This window comes from Panthera uncia (genome assembly GCF_023721935.1).
Source record: "Panthera uncia isolate 11264 chromosome B3 unlocalized genomic scaffold, Puncia_PCG_1.0 HiC_scaffold_1, whole genome shotgun sequence".
Lineage (NCBI taxonomy): Eukaryota > Metazoa > Chordata > Mammalia > Carnivora > Felidae > Panthera > Panthera uncia.
In genome coordinates, this window is record NW_026057582.1 from 10,253,628 (window position 1) to 10,277,560 (window position 23,933).

A 23,933-nucleotide genomic window follows, 5' to 3' on the forward strand; every position below is an offset into this window, starting at 1 on the left:
TTTGTCTCCCTTTTTCTTTTGTCAACGATCCACTAGGGTCTAGGAGAGCTGGGCTCTCTGCTTCCTCCTCCGATCTGACCCGAACTTGCCCTACATCTGAATCTCCTCTTGGCTCGTGCCATCCATGAAGCTAGACTGGGGACTGTGGTTTCCTGGAGAAGAAGAAAGAACATATCCATTTATTATTTTCAAAATACTATTCCCATGACAAACACAAAGACGTGTTCATACCATGTGAAGTCCAAATGATGACAGAACAAGCCATATGGAGGAGGATTTCCCACTTGCTCATTCAAACAGAGGAACGTGGAGCCTTGAGTCACCACATGGAGCACCGCAGCGTGGGAACGCCCGCACTTGGAAGAATTGGAACCAAATTCCCATTGCAAGCTGTGATTTCATTTCAGCAAAACACCAGCTGTCACCTGGCATTACAGTCTGAAGAATTAATGGCTGCATGAACGTCGGGCGCTTAGCACAGAGCCCGGCATACCTAGGAGTCATGAGTGCTCCTTAAAGGCTAGCTGTCATTCTTGTTTATGATCCTCTCTCTCTCTGCTAAGTACCTGACAGATATCATCACGTTTACTCTTCACAGAAAGACTGGAAGAGAGGAATTACCACCTCCATTTTGTTACCGATGAAACCAAGGCTTAGCAAGATCAAGTGACTTGCCCGTGGTCAGAGAACAGGTCTGCGGCAAAGTCTCGAACCGATCTGGCTTCCCGGCCTGTGTGCACCTGACTCCCCCAGCCCTCGGCCCAGCGTTCAGCAGTCTGAGCTGCGGGCTCTGGGTACACCCCGCTGTCTGGAACTGGTCCGATGCCCCCCTCTGCAGAGCACCCCCACGCCCCCGCACCCCCAGCTCAGCGGGGGCCTGATTGTCCTCACCTGGAGTGTTTCTGTCCTTCATGCTTGATTACTTGCTGGTTCCTTTCTTTTCCAAGTGGCCACTTGAAGGAGCGGAAATCAGGGCGTCTGCCAGCCAGCCCCCGGGAGGCTCCCCTCTCCACCGGGCTGCTGGTGGGGGCCTGTCTGGGCTGCATAATTAAAAAGCCAGCTCTTTGTTCAACCAAATCCGAGGCTTCTGCCAGCGTCCTGTGCACCCTGCAGGGAAGAGCTGGTGCCTGACATCACCCGCTGACCTCCAGTGCTCTGAGGTGGGAGAAACCAGGATGGTGGCAGACCGGACAGACCAGCCCCAACCTGAAATGAGGTCAAATGGATGGATGGGTGGCTGTGGGGAGCGCCAGGGGCTCCAGCCAGTGGCCATGCAGGTGGGGGCCGAGGAATGATGCTGGGGGAGCAAGGCTACTATGGGCTGAGAAGACAGCCCCAAATCCTGCTTTGCCACTGGCTTGCGGAGGGAGCCCATAAAATGCGAGGTCAGGCTAAACTGGGTGGCGAACGCACACACCTGCAGGGTGGGACAGGTAAACGCGTGAAGCAAGCCAGGCCCTGTACATCAACCTAGATGCAACAGGACTTTTGCTGAGAGGCTTTTGGGGTTGGCCTGCTTGGGAGGCAGAGGTCAGAGGTCAGTAATGGAGCCCGTGTGCTCCATCAAAGAGGTTTCAAACCAAAACGAGAAATGACAAATTGAAGCTCATCAAACAGAACATGGGATGGATGGGCCAAGTTCAACCAGTTGTCTGCCAGGTGGTTACTTTTGGCCTACATTGTTCTACCTTGTTGGTCAGGTGAGTAGCAAAGGACTCCAGACATCATCGACTATCAGATTATGTATCAGAAAGAATCAGGGATTTAGGAGGCAGGCAGATCTGGCTCGAATTTTGTTCCACCTTCTACTGAGTGACTCCTACAAGTATTTGGTCTCTCTGTGCCTCAGTTTCCTCATCTGTAATATGGGGTTGATAATAGAAGTGCCTTCCTCCCATCATGGTTGTGGAGACTAAATGAGATACTGTATCTAAAGTGCCTGACATGTAGTAAGCCTTTATATATGGCAGCTATGATTATAGTTAATTGGGGCCAGTGTCCGTAGGGCTGCGAGAACTCTCAACAGGCCTCCAATCTAAGAGTTCATCATCATGCTTTTAAATTCATACATTTTTATCCTTTTCCATAAAACTGTTATATTAAGTGGAAAACTATAAATGATATATTTTGCGAGCATAATTTTTCCCCCAAATAAATGAATTCCCAAAGCAAAGGGGAAAATGCCCTTGTCAGAAGATGCGATGCTGGCTTGATGGAAATTTATGATGGATGATCAATAAACAGAGACACCAAGATTGAGCTGCTCCAAGAAGCCCTTAGATTTCTCTATCCCATGCTCTTAGCACATGTTAATCAAAAAAGCCCAGAAGCAGAAAAAGGTAAGAGAAATGAACATTTACTGAGTCTGACTTGGGAGTCAGACTCCATCCAGTCCTAACGTTATTACAGCTGGCTGCATGACCTTGGATAAATTATATAATCTCTGGTCCTCAGCTGCCTCATCTGCAAAATGGGAATAATAGCGTGGGGGGTGCACTAAGAGGAGAGAAGGTAATATGTGTAATGTGTTCAGTACCTAGTACATCCCCAATAAATGATGGCTCTTGTGGTTTCTCTTGGATCCTATTCAAGAGGCTTACTGCTTGTTGCTCCTGCCGGTGGAATGAACTGGCCAACCTTTCATGCATAACATTTCAGTCCCCAGAGGGATCAACTCTCATAAAAACATGGCCTGGTACTATTCCATTGAGTTCCAACCACTCCCATTACTGTCAAAACACTCAACCCGCCCGATATACATATTTGCATGTTAATTGTATTAAAGAAGTATATGAAACAATCTGCATTGTCCAAATATCACCGGAGGCCCTTCAACCCCAGCTCAGGGAAGAGTCCTGGTGGATAACCCATCTTCTCCCATCCGATCCAATCTTAGCTGGCCTGTCGCAGCAAACGGCACAGTTGCTGCAACCGCTTGACTTCAGATGAGGCTCTCTGGGAAGAGATTTGCTGAAAACACCCAGTGAGAGGCAGAATGATACGCTTGTAAAGGGAGGATACACGGTGGAGACTGGACACCCTTGGCTAATGACCACGTTTGGCTCTCATGGCCTGTAGGTCTTGCTTTTGAGGGACTAGCGGAAGGAAAAACCAGGTGACTCTGCAGCTGGGAGCTGTTCCCTTGAGTGGTCTTCACAAGGCGAAGGCGTCCCCAGTCTTCCTGGCGGTCCATATCTCCCAAGTGCCATGTGAGCTTTCCATCACCCCTGGGAGATGGGTAGATATCTCCATTTTATAGATAAGGAAAAACAGAGGTCCACAGAGGTTTAGTATCTTGTCCAAGGTCACCCAACTAGTAAGAGGCATGCCGATGGCAAACAATCATGGGATCTATGCGTTTGCAGATTTTGGTTCATTCTACCCTTGGGAATCTCAGAATGTTCTGTTCACACTCTAAGCCAGTAGGATTCCATGGGGGAAGGAACACTGACTGTATGCCTTGACCCTCTCCAAGCCAATAGTTAACACTGGCCAAATCCAAACACTGGCCAGGATCAGGAAAAGTGTGTTGGACTCCCTCTGCCTTCTGTGGCTGCCAGACTGTCACTGGGGGCTGGGGGGGTGGTATAGCCGGAATCAACATGGGCAGTGATTGAGAGACCAGTCCTTGGCGTTAGCCAGCCTGTGGTCAGGTTCCAGCTTTGCCTCTTATTAGCCATGTGACCTTGGGCAAGCAGCTTTACTTCCCTAGGCTTTAACATGACAAAAAGAATAACTCATAACTTTTATTGAGTGCTTACCACGTGCCAGGCACTGCTCTCTTTGCTTGCGTCCTTGTATCACCTCAACAACCCTATGAATTAGAATGTGCCATTACCCCCATCATACAGATGAGGAAATACTAGTAATGACATTTCAAAAGCCCTGAGGTGGCAGGAAGCTACATCCATGCAAAGGTTCAACGCAGTTTCTCTCAGTGGCCTTCAGCTAGGCCAGGGGTCAGCAGACTTCTCTGCAAAGGGCCAGATGGTGAATGTTTTAGGCTCTCAGGGCTGCACGTCTCTGTCCTACCTCTTCAACTCTGCCCTTGTAGCACAAAAGCATCATAGACAGGATGTACACGGTGGGTGTGACTGTGTTCCGATAAAACCTTACAAAAACAGGCAGTGGGCCCACCCCTGATCTAGGTGAATGGCTTCTCCTCTTACTTGTTAGGGCCAGTCCTGCTAAACTCCCATCTGTCCCCTCTTTTCTCCACTTTTTTCTTCTAAGAACCTGAGTCGGACTCACCCCGGGGGTGAAGGGGGGTGAGTGGCTAACATAAGGATATAAAAAGAAGATGAGGACACTGGGGAATGGGGGTGAGGGCAGTGTAGGTCAGAGAAGAGGCTTACTGGTCTCTCTAAACCAGTGACGTAGGCAGGGTCCCATCAAGGACAGTATTTGGGTCAGGTTGGCAGGAAGGTGGGTCACGGTTCTCAGGGGCAAGGAGGCAGACCTGGAGGAAAGGAAACATGTCTGGACAGTAGGAAGCTTTAGATGGGGGCCCAGTCAAGAGGGCTGAATTGAGGGCCCATCTCCAGCCCTTGGAGGGAGGGGAGGGGGGAAATGCAAATACAAAGGGACACTGAGCCCACTGAAAGAGCTAGAGCTGGAGAAGAGCCTGTGGAGGACTCTGGACTTTGTTGGTAGGATGGGACGGCTAAGATCCCGGCTGTCTGCAGCAGGGTGGGCTCAGGACTAGCAAAGGGTTGGGCTACAGCTGAGCCGAGATGGGGAAGTCAGTTAAACCCCTCATGGGGAAAGCAGCGAAGGCCTCCCGCTCTGGCCTGTGTCTGTTACCCGCTCCAGGAATCGCTGCTCAAAAAAAAGTCACAATTCAGCCCTTGCTGAGCCCACTGGGTGGCTCAAGAAAGACCTGTTGCTTAATCAAGTCCATTCAGTTCAACAGACATTAGTTAAACCCGTACTACGTGCCAGACCCTGGGGATAGAGACAGGACATAACCTCAAAGCTGTCACAGTTTACAAGTGAGAGAAATACACGCACAACTTTCTATATGAGACAGAACATTCACAGAGGCATAACCAAGCCCAACGGGGAGCCTTCTAGCTGGGGATGGCCTTTCAGAAGAGCTCATTCGGAAAATATGAAGCATGATCATTGCTATGTTCTTAATCTAGGAACCGAGTGGCTCCCTGCAAATTTTCATAGGGACGAAGCTCTCCCACCTTGTCTTTCTAGAACTCACGTGAAACACTTAAACATTTGAGGACTTGTTTCCCCCTGAGAAGCATGAAGAGATCGGACTTCCCAGCAGAAAAGAGAGGCCTCCTAATAACCAACATAAAAAATAAATAAATAAATAAATAAATAAATAAATAAAATGGCCTCGTGCCCTCAGGTCCTTCCTGGAGAACAGACTTCAAGTAAATTGTGTATTTCTCTTACCAAAATGACCCGAAAGAAAGCTTTTCCTCTCAATAGTTGTACTTAAGTTTTAAGGGAAGTTAGAGGAATTTTCCAAGTTTACAAGAAACATATAAACTGATTTTAAAAAACCCCAGGCTCACAGAGATAATAAAAAATGCATTTAATAGCATTTCAATATACAGCTTAAATGTATAGTAAGTCTTCTTGTCGTCAGTGCATTACAGGGATAGAGAAGAGAAAGATCATTTGTGAATGCACAGTCAAATGCTAAGTAGGAGTGCTGATAAATCTTGGTGTTCTTACACTATTAAAATTCTGTTTTATGAAACATAACTTCAGGTGCAGTGTTCTGTGCCAGCGTGGGGAGTCGTCTGGTCCAGTGTGCGATCTACAGTTTTAAATTGAATTGTATTACAAGTATTAACAAAAGAATAAAATTTATTATTCACAAAACTTAAGTGGTTGTCATAAAGCTTACAAGAAAGTACAGCCTAGAACGAATGAGTTGAAAAATTAGTTTTAAAAATAATAAAACTTACTGGACAGTTTTGGAAAATGAGATTATAAAACAAAGAAAAAAACAATTGGCACAGGTTAACCACCTAATTTCTAAGTGCACTTTGTAATGGTCCTTGCAAGCTGCCACTTTTCCCAGGATAATGACAAAAAGCTTCAGTCAAGTGTCACTGGCTTGTGGTGACGGGTTTTTTATTGCATTGCCAAGAGTGGATTTTAAGAAAAAACACTACAAAGGTTTCAAAAACCCTATTTATTCTCTATCATCAAAAATAGCAACAGGGGGACTTATACAACTTTTCTGTGAGTACCCACCAGTCTATTTTTTTTTTCTTAAAAAAAATAGAAGTTAGTTAAAGAAAAATGATTTGGTTTTTTAAAAAATAATGTAAGGAAACACTTAATCAGATAGCCCAAGGAGTCATCAGAAATATGTGTAGCAAGAAAGCTTCATTGTTGGCCCTCTCTGGCCTTTGCACGTCTTTTACTAGACTAGAAAGAGAATGGACAGTACCAGTATGTTCCCCAACCTGCTTGGATCAAATTGTTTTGTTTTGAAACCCATTATTGCTAAACCAGAGTGTTGACACTGAGAGCCGAGGAGTCCACTCATAGAGGATAAAATTGAGAGGCTGCTTCCGAGGACTGGATCTCCACCTGGGCCATTTTGAACTGGGTGCACTGCAGCCACTTGCGAAGGGCCACCAGGCCGGCACTGCTCTGGGTGGAGCCCGGCAGCGTCCGTAAGCTGTGGTGGTTCACGTGGTTCTGAATGGCCTGGAGGCGAAGCTGGAGTCCGGCGGATAAGTGCTGTTAAGAAAGGGCAAGACATCTAAGTTTAGTTTCTTTCCTCCAAGTGGGCATGGTCAACCCAGGGAGCGCCGGCTTGGGCATCTTCTGCAGGCAGAACTCCTACGAGGTTCAAGCGCTGTCTGGCCTGAACAGGAAGGCCAGCTCTCCAATTTGGCAGCGTGCGGGGCAGGGGATGTGGGCAGGCAGCATGATTCTAAAGTCACTCTGGCCCAGATCCATCCCAGTAATGCCAATCCCAGCTTGACTCATCCATTGCAACGGGCACTGACAGCTGACACGTATTCTTGACCCCTGGGCGCTTATTCACCACGAGGGCCTGGGACAGCGGCGAAGGGCCTGGGCTCTGCAGCCAGCTCCCTGGGTTCAAATCCTAGCTCCTTTGTGGACAACCCTGGGAACAAGGTTTTCCGGGCTGCGTTTGGATTTTCTCATGGACAAACTGGGGAGAGTAACACCTCGTGGGTTTGTTTGTTTGTTTTTTAAGGATAAATGAGTTAACAGAGGGTTTAGAACGGAAGTTGGCGCGTAATATGTGCTCATTACATTTTAATCATGGTTACAGTCTCCCTGTTTTCGTGTTAGCGCACACAGAGAAGCTAGGTCCAAAGCTCTCTGGGCCTCCTCAGAGTTCCACAAAGCAGGGGCAGGGGCAATCCAATGCCTCAAGGAGGAAGTACAAGTGACTGTTTTCATAGTAAAAGTTAGTGGGAGATAGGTCTTCGGCGGTGTCGGGGCCCCCACCTGTGGCCACAAACTGCACCAACACCACGAACAAGACCACGCCTGCAGTCACTGCAGATGGCTGCATTTCTCTCTCCGTGTCTGGGTACCTTGAGGTCACGCCCCCCTTATCTCAGCCAACATCCCTCCCCAACTCTGAGAAGAAATTCAGGCAGAAGGTTTCCATCTCCTGCCCCCTGCTTGCCCTGTAATCCTCACGCCGTAGACGGAGCCCAGGTTTGGGTGGAGCAGGTGGCTAAGCTCTGCCATCATAATGTCAAGTAACTTTACTAGTCATGGAGTAGGTTTTGCCCAAGTGATGACAGTGTGTCACTCGAGGCGGGGTCTGGCAGCGGAAAAGTCACTGGGACAGGGTCTTTCCCTTCCTGACTGCACCCCCCACCCCCAGTTACCCTTCTTTCTGGTCCTATGTTTCCTCATATGTAAAACAAGGGATGGGGCCAGATCCTTGCCCTTCTAGCTCAAGTCCATCATTGATTCAATGTTATCCTTCCTTAATAGAATTCTTCTTGTCACAAAAAGTCCATTTTAGGGGCACTTGCGTGGCTCGGCTGGTTGAACGTCTGATTTCGACTCTGGTCATGATCTCACAGTTTGTGAGTTCAAGTCTCGCATGGGGCTCTCCGCTGTCAGTGCAGAGCCCACATCGCATCTTCTGTCCTCCTCTCTTGGTACCCCCCCCCCCAACTTGCACTCTCTCAAGAATAAATAAGCATTTCTTTTAAAGCCCATTTTATTTAAAAAAAACACAACCTTTTTAATGTTTATTTTTGAAAGAGAGAGAGAGCATGAGCGAGCAGGGGAGGGGCAGTGAGAGAGGGAGACACAGAATCCGAACAGGCTCCAGACTCTGAGCTGTCAGCACAGCTGACATGGGGCTCAAACTCACAAACTGTGAGATGATGACCTGAGCCAAAGTCAGACACTTAACTGACTAAGCCACCCAGGTGCCCCATAAGTCCATTTTATTTTTTACAGTTCATTTAAGTAATCTCTACACCCCACGTGGGGCTTGAAGTCACAACCCCGAGATCAAGGGTCATACGTTCTATTGTCTGTCTGAGTCAGCCAGGCGCCCCACAAAAAGTCCATTTTAGTGGCCAGGAGATAGCAATGAACACGCGTGGGCCCAGATCCCATGTGTGTCCTCTAAAGGTAGGGTAGGCCTGTGTTCTGGTCAGGAACTGAGCCTCGTCCGGACTCTGGGATCCCCCCTCCACCCACATCCTCATAGAGAGCGAACAGGACGCGTGTGGCCCCTGCTATCACCTCAGCGTGCACGGCCCTTACCTGGCCCACAGTCTCCCACTTTATCAGCACTGGGCGGCCAAGAGCAGGGTGAATTCACCTTGCTCCATGGTAAGTGGAGCATCAGTGAGCCCTGGTAATGTCACGACCCTTCTCTGGAGGGGACTGGGCTTCCAGTCCACCAGGGATGACTTACCTTGGTATTTGACTGGATCATCGGCAACCACATAGGTATCAGCTGTGTGGAGAAACACACAGGCCTTGTTATTAGCGGTCTCCATCCCCACCCCCATTCGCTTCCATTACTGCACAGGAAAGCAGAGCACACAGAACCCCTTTGACATCACAAAAGGGTGGGACCCTGCTGCGGAGTTATCCATTAACAGGAAAACATCTTTCTGAGGCCAGACCCTGCTGAGCTGGTGGCATTTGGAGGTTAATAAGTGCCCCATGAGTGCCTGAAACACACACTTTAGAGTAAATGACTGATTGTCTCTTGAAAGCAACCACACATGGGAAATTAAATGTGTATTTATTTAATTAAATCCTCACTTTCTTGAAACAGAATTTCCTCCACGGGATCTCTGAGATGGAGTCTCCGAGTAGGATGGCGACTCTATTTGCCAGAGTCGTTAAGAAAATATCGCTGGGAATTGGTTGAAATGCTTCGGTGATGGAAAAAAAAAATTAAGCCCCAAAGTAGCTGGGCTGTGATTTGGAAGGTGGGACACAGCAAGAGTGACTTGGGCCAGAGGTTTGGACAGCACAGGTCACATGCAGGCGAGCAGCGGGGTCCCTGCTCCGACAGCGGGCGAGGCGCTCAAACTGCAGGCATCTAGGGAGCCTCGCCCTTCTGCTTCCTCTCTGGCCCACCCTGAGCCCCTCTGCTGTGCCTTTCCTAGGAAGCCACATGGTGTCTGGCCCAAGGGCCTCCAGGAGCAGCTCCCCTCTCCAAGCTTTAGTCTCTCAGCCACGTTTCAGCCCTCTGGAATATAAGGCTGCCTCGTAAATCCACAAGTTAGGGACAGAAGACAGTGTTTCCCAAAGTGTGTCCCACAGGACTCTAGTTTGGTGGGTTTAAATGGGGGAGGGAGCACTGGTACAATAAGTTTGGAGATGCTAGGTTCCTTATTACAGCATTGCTCAGATCTTTACTGTACTAAATATGCATCATATCACTTCACTCTGTTCCTTCCAACCCTCTCTACTCCAAATTCAACAGAGAAGTACAGTGTCATGGGTTGAATTGTGCCCCCTCATGGTCCCTACCCACACTGCTTCAGAATGGGAATTTATTTGGAAGAGGGGTCAATGCAGATGTAATTGAGTTAAGGGGAGGTCCTTCTGTGGTAGGGTGGGCCCCTACCAGTATGACTGATGCTCTTATGAAAAGGGGAAGATTTGGACACAAGCCAAAGAAAGCCAAAGACTGCCAATCAACCTCCCGAAGCTAGGGGGTCAGGATAGAGCAGATTCTCCCTCACAGCCCTCAGAAGGAACAACCCTGCTGCCCCCGACCTCGGACTTCTGGCTTCCAGACTGTGGGATAAGAAGTTTCCATGTTTCAGCTGCCTATTCTGTGGTGCTCTCACAGCAGTCCTAGCAAACGAATTCCAGGGCACACTCCAGGAAGCACAGCCCACAGCTTGGAGTGTGCCAAGGGTGAGGAGGTGTTAGGGATCCAGTTGATGCTGAAGCATGAGGTTCTCAGGAGGGGGGGGGGTCATGAGAAACATGCTTAGTAAAGCAGAGGTGAGGCCCCTCATCGTCCACCCATGATGCCTTGGGAGGCCACATCAAGGGATTTGGATTTGTTTCCAAATCCAATATAACTTTGAAGAGGGAAGCCCCATTCACCATGAGTGGAGCTGTGTCCAGAAAAGTCACCGTGGCAGCAATCTGCAGACTAGGATGAGGAAGAGGATGGACCATGGAGGCCAGGTGGAGGCTGCCTCGATGGTCCAGGTAAGACCAGGTGTGGCTTCCAGGAGGGAGAAGGGTGGCTGCCTGCAGACACAACCTGAGAGGGTCTGAGGACAGGTCTTCTCTTTGGAGCGAGGAAAAGGTCAGAGCAGAAGGTGAGGTTTCTTTTTTTAATATTTTTTTTAATGTTTATTTATTTTTGACAGAGAGAGAGAGAGAGAGAAAGAGCACGAGCGGGGGAGGGGCAGAGAGAGAGGGAGACAGAATCCGAAGCAGGCTCCAGGCCCTGAGCTGTCAGCACAGAGCCTGACGCGGGGCTCAAACTGTGAGATCATGAGCTGAGCCGAAGTCAGATGTTCAACTGACTGAGCCACCCAGGCGCCCCGAAGGTGAGGTTTCAAAGTGTGGGCAAATGGGAGGAGAGCTGTGCCATCAACAAAATGAAAGAACTAGTGGGAGGACTGCTGGGATATAGGATAATGACCTGTCTGTTTACTACTCATGGCCACGGGCCGCAAGGCTCATGTGATTCATCAACACACACACACACACACACACACACACACACACACACAAACTTAGTGAAGTGACAAATTACATTTCTCTCTATGCTTTTGTTCCCAAGGCTTGATCTGGTTGCAGTTCTGCTTTGAGCATTTTGTTGAGATACACAATTTGCTCATTTGACTTCCACTGATGTTCACCCCTAAGCACATGGCTCATGTTGCAGCCATGTAATACTCCATCTCTAGCATAAATATTGTGTTTAGGAATGTGGTATGATATGTACCAGATAATATAACTGGACAAAAACTCAAAATATCAGAAAGTGACATTTTCTCTCTGCCTCCTCCAGCCACCAACCCTTATAAAAAACTTGTGGGATTACAAACGTCAGAGACAGATAAGGCTATGCTCTCTGGCCATTAGCAGGATTGGCTCATGTAAACATTCTGACTGGGAAAAAATAAACTAGTCTAACCACTTCCTCTCCAATGTCTGTACAGCAAAAAACAAGCTCTAAGGGTCCTAATGTCTACAAACTTGCATTGACTTTTGACCTATTTAATATGGAGCAAGCCTATATGCCTCTTGATATTTAGGAAATACCCAAACTAACCTCCTGCTAAGATCCTGAGGGACCAAGGAGGGTAGAAGCCAGGACGCACTGAGTACTCTGACCCTGGGTGGACACCTCTCCCAGTGCTATCCTTGGGGCTAATGGCCTGTATGAGGCAATCAAGGGGAATAGTGAGGTTGGGTTTAGAAGGGTTTTTGCTATTAGCCCATTTACAAAACACGTGACTGTATCATTCTAAAATATATCCGCAAAGGCCCTTCAGGTTTGTGACCTAAGAATCACATGACTGAAGTCTTCAAGTTAAATCTCATTATTATTGATAGCATTATATAAGCCAGCAGTCATCCTATTTCAGGAATGCTAATTTGACTTACTGAATAACACTCATTTCAGTTCTCTTTTCCTAGTGGCTCCCACAAAGCTGTCAGTAGGAATTAGATGTAATTTATTCTGGGTTGTGTAATGTCATAATAAAGTTGGTTGGATTTTTTTTTCCTCTGCAGAAACAATATCCAGAAAATGGAAGGACAATAAAAAAAAAAAAATAGGTTGCTTTCCACCAAAATAAAAGTGATACATTTCCTTTTATCTCGGTTTATGCTACAGGATAAATGAAGACTTTCTGCTCAGTTAGACTGTATTCATTTCACTCCATGTTTGTTCTAGCCCTCAAAACTAAAATTAGTTGTTAAACTTTCTCTTTCAGCAAAGATGGAGTAACAAAGACAAGATTTTACCCTCTTGCCTAGAATGAGTAAAATTCCAGATGGAGTGTATGAAACAATGGTTTTCAGACACTGGGCATCAGCAATGTAGCACAGTGATCCCCGAGGGAGAGGAAACAAGGTAAGCCCTACAATATCTTAGCTAACTGCTAGAAAGCTTGCCAGCAGTAGCACAGGAGGAGGGACCTGGGAAGAGCCTAACTATCTTCCTGAGTTGAGATGGAGCTGTGAGTCCAGGGAGGTCAAGGTGTGTAGTCTGTCAGGCAGAATACTGCAGAGGAGAAGAGCTTCACAGAAAGAGAGCACGAGAGAGAACTCTGAAGATGCATAAAGGGTCCCCCTTGAGTCTTCAGCTAAATACTGACCAGTGCACACATGTAAGAAAAACTACCCGAGGCTGAAGAAAAACAACCCCAGGAGATTAGAGAGGTGATCACATGGCACCAGCAACAGTTTGTGTTCCCACAAGCTAGTGACAGTAGACAATTCTTACATTTAATAGAACATTAGGTAGAATACTTAGAAGGTTAGTCCCTTAATAGTGAAGAAACATTAGCTCTAGACAAAATGCAGCTCTGATCACCTGGCAAGGCTTACAAGCAAGTTTCAAAAGGAAAATAACTATTTCTAAATAATTTAACTATAACACAGAATACAGCTCAAAAATATTTATAGGGATACAAAAATATCCAGCACTCAAGAAAGTCAAATTCAAAATGTCAAGAATGTAATAAAAAAATACCAGGCATACAAAGAAGCAGGAAAAGGTGACCTATAATGAGAATAAAAATCAATCAATTGGAAAAGACCCCAAATGATACAGGTAACAGAATTAATAGAGAAGGACATTAGAACAGTTATTATAACTACATTCAATAGGGTCAAGAAACTAGAGGAAATATTGAGTGTGTCAAGTAGAGGCAAAGAAGGAAATATTTGAAGAAACAATAGCTGATACTTTTCCAAATATAAAGAACACTATAAATCCACAGATGCAAGAAGTTCAACAAACCCAAGCACAAGAAACACGAAGAAAACTACACTAAGCTGTTTCACCATCAAATTGCTTAACAATAATGGTAGAGAGAAAATCTTAGAAGAGACCAAACAACAACAACAACAACAAAACCATATACTACATACAGGAGAAAAAAAGATTAGAATAATACAGATTTCTTGTTGGAAACAATGGAAGCAAGAAGACTGGAGGAGAAACATCTTTACAGCACTGAAAACAAACAAACCTTTGAACCTAAAATTCACTACCCAGTGAAAATATCTTCCAAAACTGAAGGCAAAATAAAAACATTCTCATACACAAAAGCTGAAGCAATCAGTCACCAGCAGACCTGTGTAAAAAATAGGTTTTGTTTTGTTTTGTTTTAATGTTTATTTATTTTTGAGAGAGACAGAGACAGAATGCAAGTGGGTTAGGGGCAGAGAGAGAGGGAGACACAGAATCCGAAGCAGGCTCCAGGCTCTGAGCTGCCAGCACAGAGCCCAACGCGGGGCTTGAACTAACGAGCCATGAGATCATGACCTGAGACAAAGTCAGATGCTCAACCAACTGAACCACCCAGGCGCTTCAGACCTGTGTAAGAAATAGTAAAGGAGGGGCGCCTGGGTGGCTCAGTCGGTTGAGCATCTGACTTTAGCTCAGATCGTGATCTCACAGTTCATGAGTTCAAGCCCTGCATCAGGCTCACTGCTGTCGGCTCAGAGCCTGCTTCAGATCCTCTGTTCTCCTCCCTCTCTGCCCCTCCCCTGTTCGCACTCTCAAAAACAAATAAACATCAAAAAAAAAATTAAAGAAAGAATAAAGGAAGTCCTTTGAGCAGAAAAAAGATAGAAGTTTAGATCCATAAAAGGAATGAAAAACACTGAAAATGGCAAATATAAATATGGCAATAATAGCAAATATAAGTTAATATTGAAAAAAAGTTTAAGTCTCTTTAAGAGATAATTGTTTAAAGAACAAATAATAACAATGTATGGTTTGGTTTACTTCTACACATGTTTACAACATACACAAAGTTGTATAATATTACTTGAAGGTGGTAAGTAAAAAATGGATACTATAAACTCTAAATCAACCACAAAAAAACCCCTAAGACAGGTAGCTAATAAGATAACTAAAAAACACACCTCTACTTCTAAATGACTTGTCGGAAAAGAAGAAATCAAAAGGGAAATGAGAAAGTATTTTGAACGGAATGGAAATGAGAACATATAAAAATTTGGAAGAACGCAGCTAAAGGAAGAAATTCAGTGCATTAAATATTGATGATAGAACAGAGGTTTCTCAAAATAACAACCTTAGCTTCGATCTTAAGAAACTAGAAAAAGAAGAGGAAATTATAGTTAGAGTTTAATCATTATAAATTCAATCCAAAAGAAGGCAAAAGAAAAAAAAAAGGAACAAGAAACAAAGAACAGATGGGAATTACAGAAAACAAATGGCAAGGTGATAGATTTAGGCCCCCAAATGGCACAAAACACATTAAATGAAGATGGTTTAAAGACCCCTAATTAAAAGGAAGGGATTTTCAGATTGGATTTAAAAAAAAAAACAAAACCCAGCTACATGCTGCCTATAAGAAATATACTTGAAAAATATAAAGACACAAATAGGGTAAAAAGTAAAAGAATGGAAAAAGATATACCATCCTAACACCAGCCAAAAGAAAACTGGACTACCTTTATTAATATCAAAGTATGGTTCACGGCAAAGAATATTAATGAAGATTAAGACAGCCATTTCAAAATTCATTTCATTAAGAAGACATAATAATCCTAAATATTTATGCACTTAATAACAGAGATTCACAACACATGAAGCAAAATTGATAAACCTGAAAAGACAAAGAAATCCATAATTACAGAGATATATCAATACCACTTTCTCAACAGTTGATAGAATAAGTAGACAGACATATGGAAGACTTGAACAACACTATCAATAAGCTTGAACCAACTGGCATAGGAAACTACCTGACAACAGCAGAGGACATATTCTTTTCTAGTGTACACTGAGCATTTACCAAGAACAACTATATTCTGGGACATAAACAAGTCTCAGTAAGTTTAAGATGACTGGAATTATATACAGTATGTTCTCTGAACACAAATGGAATTAAAAATCCGTGGGCACCTGGGTGGCCCACTTGGTGAAGCATTCAACTTTGGCTCAGGTTATGACCTTGCCGTTAGTGAGTTCGAGCCCCACGTCGGGCTCTGTGCTGACAGCTCAGAGCCTGGAGCCTGCTTTGAATTTTGTGTCTCCCTCTCTCTCTGACCCTCCCCCGCTTGTGCTCTGTCTCTGTCTCTGTCCCTCTCTCAAAAATAAATAAACATCAAAAATTTTTAAAATTTGAACTGAATGTAAATGAGAACACAGAATATCGAATGGTGGGATACCGCTAAACCAGTGCTTACAAAGAAATTTATAAAAGACAAAAAAGATATTGTTTATAATAGACAAGAGTGATTAAATCTAAAGTAATCAGAAGAAAGAAAATAATAAATAGAAATGAATAAATAAATAGAAATGAATAAATAGAAGAAAGAAAATAAATAAAAAAACAAAGAGAAAAATCAATGAAAACAACCCCAAAGCCTGGTTACTGTAGTTTGTTAGTCAAAAGCTCACTAAAATTGATATGTCTCTATACAGACTGACAAGAAAAAAGAAAAGAAAAGAAGTCACAAATCCCCAGTGTTAGGAATTAAAGAGGTAGCATAACTACTGATCCTACAGATATTAAAAGTATATTATATCAGGAGACTATAGATGCTGGAGAGGATGTGGAGAAACAGGAACCCTTTTGCACTGTTGGTGGGAATGCAAATTGGTGCAGCCATTCTGGAAAGCAGTGTGGAGGTTCCTCAGAAAATTAAAAATAGACCTACCCTATGACCCAGCAATAGCACTGCTAGGAATTTACCCAAGGGATACAGGAGTACTGATGCATAGGGGCACTTGTACCCCAATGTTTATAGCAGCACTCTCAACAATAGCCAAATTATGGAAAGAGCCTAAATGTCCATCAACTGATGAATGGATAAAGAAAATGTGGTTTATATACACAATGGAATACTACGTGGCAATGAGAAAAAATGAAATATGGCCTTTTGTAGCAACATGGATGGAACTGGAGAGTGTTATGCTAAGTGAAATAAGCCATACAGAGAAAGACAGATACCATATGGTTTCACTCTTATGTGTATCCTGAGAAACGTAACAGAAATCCATGGGGGAGGGGAAGGAAAAAAAAAAAAAAAAAGAGGTTAGAGTGGGAGAGAGCCAAAGCATAAGAGACTGTTAAAAACTGAGAACAAACTGAGGGTTGATGGGGGGTGGGAGGGAGGGCAGGGTGGGTGATGGGTATTGAGGAGGGCACTTTTTGGGATGAGCACTGGGTGTTGTATGGAAACCAATTTGACAGTAAATTTCATATATTAAAAAATAAAAATAAATAAAAATAAAAAAAGAGTGTATTATAAACAATTTTGTGCCAATAAAACTGACTACTTTGATGAAATGGACAAATTCTTTGACACTACACCAAAGATGACTCAAGAATAAACAGGAAACTTAAATAGCACTATCTATTGAAAAAAATTGAATCCATAATTTAAAACTCTTCTGCAAAGAAAATTTCAAGACCAGGCAGTTCCAATGGTGAATTCTATCAAATATTTAAGTGAAAAATAATAATAAATCTACAAAAACTTTTCCAAGAAACAGAGGAGAGCCAGGAGTTAAGATGGCAGATAAGTAGGGGGACCAGAATTTCCCTTGTCCCTCAAACACAGCTGTACTGAAGTCAGACACTTGGAATACCCAAGAATACAGGCTGTGGAGTGACAGAGAAATCTCTACAGGTGGACAAAGCTTGGTGGGACAGAGGTGCCTATTCACGAATTGGAAGAGAGAAAACGGTGTCATAGGTACAAAGAGGGGGAACCCCTTCTATGGAGAGACAAAAGGAGGTAAAGAGTGGCTGTGGAAGTGTGGTTTTGTGTTTGGACAAGAGAAAAACCTCTCTGGACCATGGACTAAGGAACGAAGAATATAGGGAGAGAGCCAGTTTCTACTTTGCAAACAGGCTTAAGAGCTAAAGACTGGAGTTTTCAGGGGTGCGTGACTTTCCCAGGACTAGAGTGTTGCCGTGTGCATTCGCCTGGCGGGGAGGGAGCCCGCCTCCTCTCCTGGCGGGGAGGGTACCGGAGCGATCTCGGGGGGCACGCTGGGAGAGAGCAGGCCCCTCCCTTGATTACTGTGGGAAGAGGGTGTAGTGACCCCCAATGACAAAAGACCCTGCAGGCAACAGCCAGAGGCCCTTTGTTGGCTGCACAGCATGGAGCTACCCCAGAACTAGGTCCACGGGGTGTGGGGTCCTTTAAGACATCAGGTTTTGAATCCCAGCCAAGTGCCTAGGAGGACACACCAGCTGCCTGAGCTACTCTGTGAGGGCTGCCTGAACAGGGTGGTTTGAGACACCTGGTCTGGGGAGGAGATATTCGGGTGTCACTATTTTTCTCCCCATAATCAACATGGTGGGGCTTCAGGGAACAGCACAGTGGCCCCCGGGAGTGGAGGTGGGACCCTCCTACACCAAACCCCGCCTCTCCATGCCTGGTAACTGTTTATCTACCAGAGTGAGATTGACACTGACCTAACCAGACAGCCTCTCCTCTAGACCATCACAGCCACCCATCCCAGGCACCAACAGACAACTGTCCTGTAGTTTTGAATGTTAGTCTATTTAAAAAAAATTTTTTTTAATTATTTTTTTCCCTCTTTTCCTTCCTTCTCTTCTCTTTTCCCTTCTTTTTCTTTCTACCCTCCTCTTTTCTTTTTTCTTTCCTTTGGAATCAAGCTCATAGTTTCTGATTTGATTTTTGGTCAATTCTTATTTTCTTTCTTTCTTTTGTCTTTCTTTCTTTCTTTCTTTCTTTCTTTCTGTTGTTTTTTTAATGAGGAATGCTTATTCTTTTTACACCTTTTCTGTATCTCCTTCCTCTTTATTTTCCTCTCCCTCTCTCTGGATTAAGTCTTATAGTTTCTCTGATTCTCTGCCTATATTTCCCCCCCATCCCCCTTTCATTTCTCTTCTTGTATGGGATAAGGCTCCCCACCGCCCACCACCACTTTGCTTTCCTTTTTTCCAGGGATACTTCAATGAACAAATCAAAGCACACTTGGTGGAAGATCCAAACAATCCACCACTACAAGCAGTGGAAGAGAGCAGCCAAAGACAACAGAGTGCATGCAACACACTCCAAAAACACTTACTGAAGTGCCTGGCCCTGGACAGTGTGTGACCCCTTCTTAAGATAGTAGTACTTGCAGGTGCAGGACATAAAACAAGCTATTACATCATGTAAATGACAGAAGCCTAGCCAAAATGATGAAGTGGAAGAATTCTCCTCAAAAGAAATTCCAGGAAGAAATGACAGCCAGAGAATCGCCCAAAACAGATATAAACAATATATCTGAACAACAATTTACAAAAATAGTCATAAGACTAATAGCTGGGCTTGAATAAAGCATAGAAGACAGCAGAGAATGTATATTGGTGCATAGATCAGGACATAAGAAGTAGTCATGATGAATTAAGAAATTTTGTAAATGAGATGGAAAATAAACTAGATGCAGTGACAGCAAGGATGGAAGAAACAGAGGAGAGAATAGGTGAAATAGAAGATAAAATTATGAAAAATGATGAAGCTGAAAAAAAGAGGGAACAGAAATTACTAGACCATGAAGGGATAATTAAAGACTACGTGATTCAATGAAATGAAATAATATTATCTGTATCATAGGAGTTCCAGAAGAAGAGGAAGAGAGAGAAAGGGGGAAAAGGTTTATTTGAACAAATTATAGTTGAGAACTTCCCTAATCTGGGGAAGGAAACAAACATCCAAGTCCAGGGGGGCACAGAGAACTCCTTTCAAAATCAACTAAAACAGGTCAACGCCATGACATATCATAGTGAAACTGGAAAAATACAAAGATAAAGAGAATTCTGAAAGCAGCTAGGGACAAATGGGTCTTAACCTACAAGGGTAGACACATAAGGGTAGTAGCAGACCTGTCTATTGAAACTTGGCAGGCCAGAAAGGAGTGGCAGAAAATATTCAAAGTGCTGAACAGGAAAAATATGTAGCCAAGAATCCTTTATCCAGCAAGGCTGTCATGCAGAATAGAAAGAGAGATAAAGAGTTTCCCAGATGAACAAAAACTAAAGGAGTTCATGACCACCAAACCAGCCCTTCAGGAGATCCTAAGGGGGACTCTGTGAGTGAAAAGCAGCAAAGACTACAAAGACCAAAGACATCACCATAAACACAAAACCTACAGATAACGCAATGACACTAAATCCTTATCTTTCAGTAATCACTCTGAATGTAAATGGACTAACTGCCTCAATCAAAAGACATAGCATATCAGAACGGATAAAATAACAAGATGCATCTATACGCTGCCTACAAGAGACTCATTTTAGACCCGGAGACACCTGCAGATTGAAAGCAAGGGGATGGAGAACCATCTATCATGCTACTGGATGTCAAAAGACAGTACAGCCATACTTATATCAGACAAACTAGATTTTAAAACAAAGACTGTAACAAGAGATGAAGAAGGGCACTATGTCATAATTAACAGGTCTATCCATCAAGAAGAGCTAACAATTGTAAATGTTTATGACCCCAACGTGAAGCAACCAAGTATATAACTCAATCACAAACATAAATAAATGTAGAGATAATAATACCGTGATTGTAGGGGACTTTAATATTCCACTTACAACAATGGACAGATCATCTAGGCAGAAAATCAATAAGGAAACAACAGCTCTGAATGACATATTGGACGAGATGGACTTAACAGATATATTCAGAACTTTTCATCCAAAAGAATACACATTCTTCTTGAGGGCACATGGAACATTCTCCAAAATAGATCACATACTGGTTCACAAAACATCCCTCAACAAATCCAAAAGGACTGAGATCATACCATACATATTTTCAGATCACAACACTATGAAACTTGAAATCAACCCCAAGAAAAAATTTGGAAAGCCCCCAAATACATGAAGGTTAAAGAATATCCTACTAAAGAATGAATGGGTCAACCAGGAAATTAAGGAAGAAATTTAAAATATATGCAAACAAATGAAAATGAAAACACGGCAGTCCAAACCCTTTGGGATGCAGCAAAGGCAGTCCTAAGAGGAAAATACACTACAGTCCAGACCTATCTCAAGAAGCAAGAAAGGTCCCAAATACAGAACCTAACCTCACACCTAAAGGAACTAGAAAGACAGCAGCAAAGAAAGCCCAAAGCCAGCAGAAGAAGAGAAATAATAAAGATTAGAGCACAAATAAACAGTATAGAATAAAATAAAAAGCAACCAGTAGAACAGATCAATGAATCTAAGAGCTAATTTTTTGAAAGAATAAGCAAAATTGATAATCCCCTAAGGAGACTTCTCAAAAAGAAAAGAGAGAAGACCCAAACAGATAAAATCATGAATGAAAGAGGAGAGATCACAACCAACACCACAGCAATACGAACAATTATTAGAGAATACTACGAAAAATTATATACCAACAAACTGGACAATTTGGAAGAAATGGACAAATCCCCAGATACTCACACACTACCAAAACTCAAAAGGGAAGAAATAGAAAATTTGAACAGACCCATAACCAGCAAAGAAATTGAATCAGTTATCAAAAATCTCCCAAGAAATAAGAGTCCTGGGCCAGAGGCTTCCCAGAGGAATTCTACCACACATTTAAAGCAAGTTAATACCTATTCTTCTCAAGCTGTTCCAAATAATAGAAACAGAAGGAAAGCTTCCAAATGCATTCTATGAAGCCAACATTATCTTGATTTCCAAACCAGAGACCCCACTAAAAAGGAGAGTTACAGGCCAATACCCCTGATGAAAAATGGGTGCAAAAATTCTCAACAAGGTACTAGCAAATCGAATTAAACAGTATATTAAAGGAATTATTCACCTCGATCAAGTGGGATTCATGCCTGAGCTGCAGGGCTGGTTCAATATTTGCAAATCAATCAACATGATACATCACATTAATAGGAGAAAGGATAAGAACCATATGATTCTGTCAATAGATGCAGAAAAAGCATTTGACAAAATACAGCATCGTGTCTTAATATAAACCCTCAAGAAAGTCAGAATAGAAAGAACATACCTTAATGTCATAAAGGCCAGATATGAAAGGCCCACAGCTAATATCATCCTCAATGGGAAAAAACTGAGGGCTTTCCCCCTGAGATCAGGAACACAACAGGGACGTCCACTCCTACCACTGTTGTTTAACATAGTGTTGGAAGTCCTAGCCTTAGTAATCAGACAACAAAATGAAATGAAAGGCATCCAAATTGGCAAAGAATTCAAACTTTCACTTTTCACAAATGACATGATACTCTACATGGGAAACCTGAATGACTCCACCAAAAAACTGCTAGAACTGATACATGAATTCAGCAAAGTCACAGGATATAAAATCGATGTACAGAAATCAGTTGTGTGATATACACCCATAATGAAGGAACAGAAAGAGATACCAAGGAACCAGTCTCATTTACAATTGCACCAAGAACCATAAAATACCTAGGAATAAACCTAAACAAAGAGGTAAAAGATCTGTATGTTGAAAATTACAGAAAGCTTATGAAAGCAATTAAAGAAGACACAAGGAAATGGAAAAATATTTCATGCTCATGGATTGGAAAAACAAATTACCCAAAGCAATGTACATATGCAATGCAATCCCAATCAAAATTGCACCAGCATTCTTTACAGAGCTAGAACAAACAATCCTAAAATTTTTATGGAACCACAAAGGACCCTGAAAAGCCAAAGTAATGTTGAAAAAGTAAACCAAAGCTGGAGGCATCACAATCCCAGACTTTAGCCTGTATTACAATGCTGTAATCATCAAGACAGTATGATATTGGCACAAAAACAGACACATAGACCAACGCAATAGAATAGAGAACCCAGAAATGGAACCACAAACGTATGGCCAACTAATCTTTGACAAAGCAGGAAACAGTATCCAATGGAAAAAAGACAGTCTCTTTAGCAAACAGTGTTGGGAGAACTGGACAGCAATGTGCAGAAGAATGAAACTGGACCACTTTCTTACACCATACGCAAAAATAAATTCAAAATGGATGAAATACCTAAATGTGAGACAGGAAACCATCAAAATCCTAGAAGAGAAAACAGGCAACAACCTCCTTGACCTCAGCCATAGCAACTTCTTATTTGACATGTCTCCAAAGGCAAGGGAAATAAAAGCAAAATTGAACTATTGGGACCTCATCAAGATAAAAAGCTCTGCACAGCAAAGGAAACAGTCAACAAAATTAAAAGGCAACCGACAGAATGGGGGAAGATATGTGCAAATGACACATTGGATAAAGGATTAGTATCAAAAATCTATAAAAAATTTACCAAACTCAACACCCAAAAAAACAAATAATCCAGTGAAGAAATGGGTAGAAGACATGAATAGACACTTCTCCAAAGAAGACATCCAGACGGCAAACAGACACACGAAAAGATGCTCAACACTATTCATCATCAGGGAAATACAAATCAAAACCACAATGAGATACCACCTCACACCTGTCAGAGTGGCTAAAATTAACAACCTAGGAAACAACAGATGTTGGCGAGGCTATGGAGAAAGGGTAACCCTTTTGCACTGTTGGTGGGAGTGCAAACTGGTGCAGCCATTCTGGAAAACAGTGTAGAGGTTCCTCAAAAAATTAAAAATAGAATTACCCTATGACCCAGCAATAGCACTACTAGGAATTTATCCAAAGATATAGGAGTGCTGATTCGTAGGGGACATGTGCCCCAATGTTCATAGCAGTGCTATCAACAATAGCCAAAGTATGGAATGAACCCAAATGTCCATCAACTGATGAATGGATAAAGAAGGTGTGGTATATATACACAATGGAATACTACTCGGTGATGAAAAAGAATGAAAGCTTGACATTTGCAACAATGTGGATGGAAGTTGAGGGTATTATGCTAAGTTAAGTAAGTCAGTCAGAGAAAGACAGATATCACACGTTTTCCTTCACATGTGGAATTTGGGAAACTTAACAGAAGACCATCAGGGAAGGAAAGGAAAAATAAGCTACAAATAGAGAGGGAGGCAAACCAGAAGAGACTCTTAAATACAGAGAACAAACTTAGGGTTAATGGCGGTGGTGGAGGTTGCGGGGGGGGGGGGGGGGGAAAATGGGTGATGGGCATTGAGGAGGGCACTTATTGGGATAAGCACCGGGTGTTGTATGTTAGTAATGAATTACGGGAATCTACTCCTGAAGCCAAGACTACACTGTATGTTAGCTAGCTTGACAATAAATTATTAAAGAAAAAAAAACAGAAGAGGAAAGAATACTACCTAAATCATTATATGAGGCC

General features: G+C 43.3%; 1 protein-coding gene across 1 annotated transcript in view; it reads right to left on the minus strand.

Annotated features, from left to right (window-relative positions):
• Positions 1-5,537: 5,537 nt before the first annotated feature.
• UNC79 (unc-79 homolog, NALCN channel complex subunit) overlaps positions 5,538-23,933 on the minus strand; it is a 220,239-nt gene continuing 201,843 nt past the window's right edge. The window contains 2 exon segments of the mRNA XM_049612255.1: positions 5,538-6,720; positions 8,909-8,950. Coding sequence (XP_049468212.1) covers positions 6,520-6,720; positions 8,909-8,950 — 243 coding nt within the window. The 3' untranslated portion in view covers positions 5,538-6,519.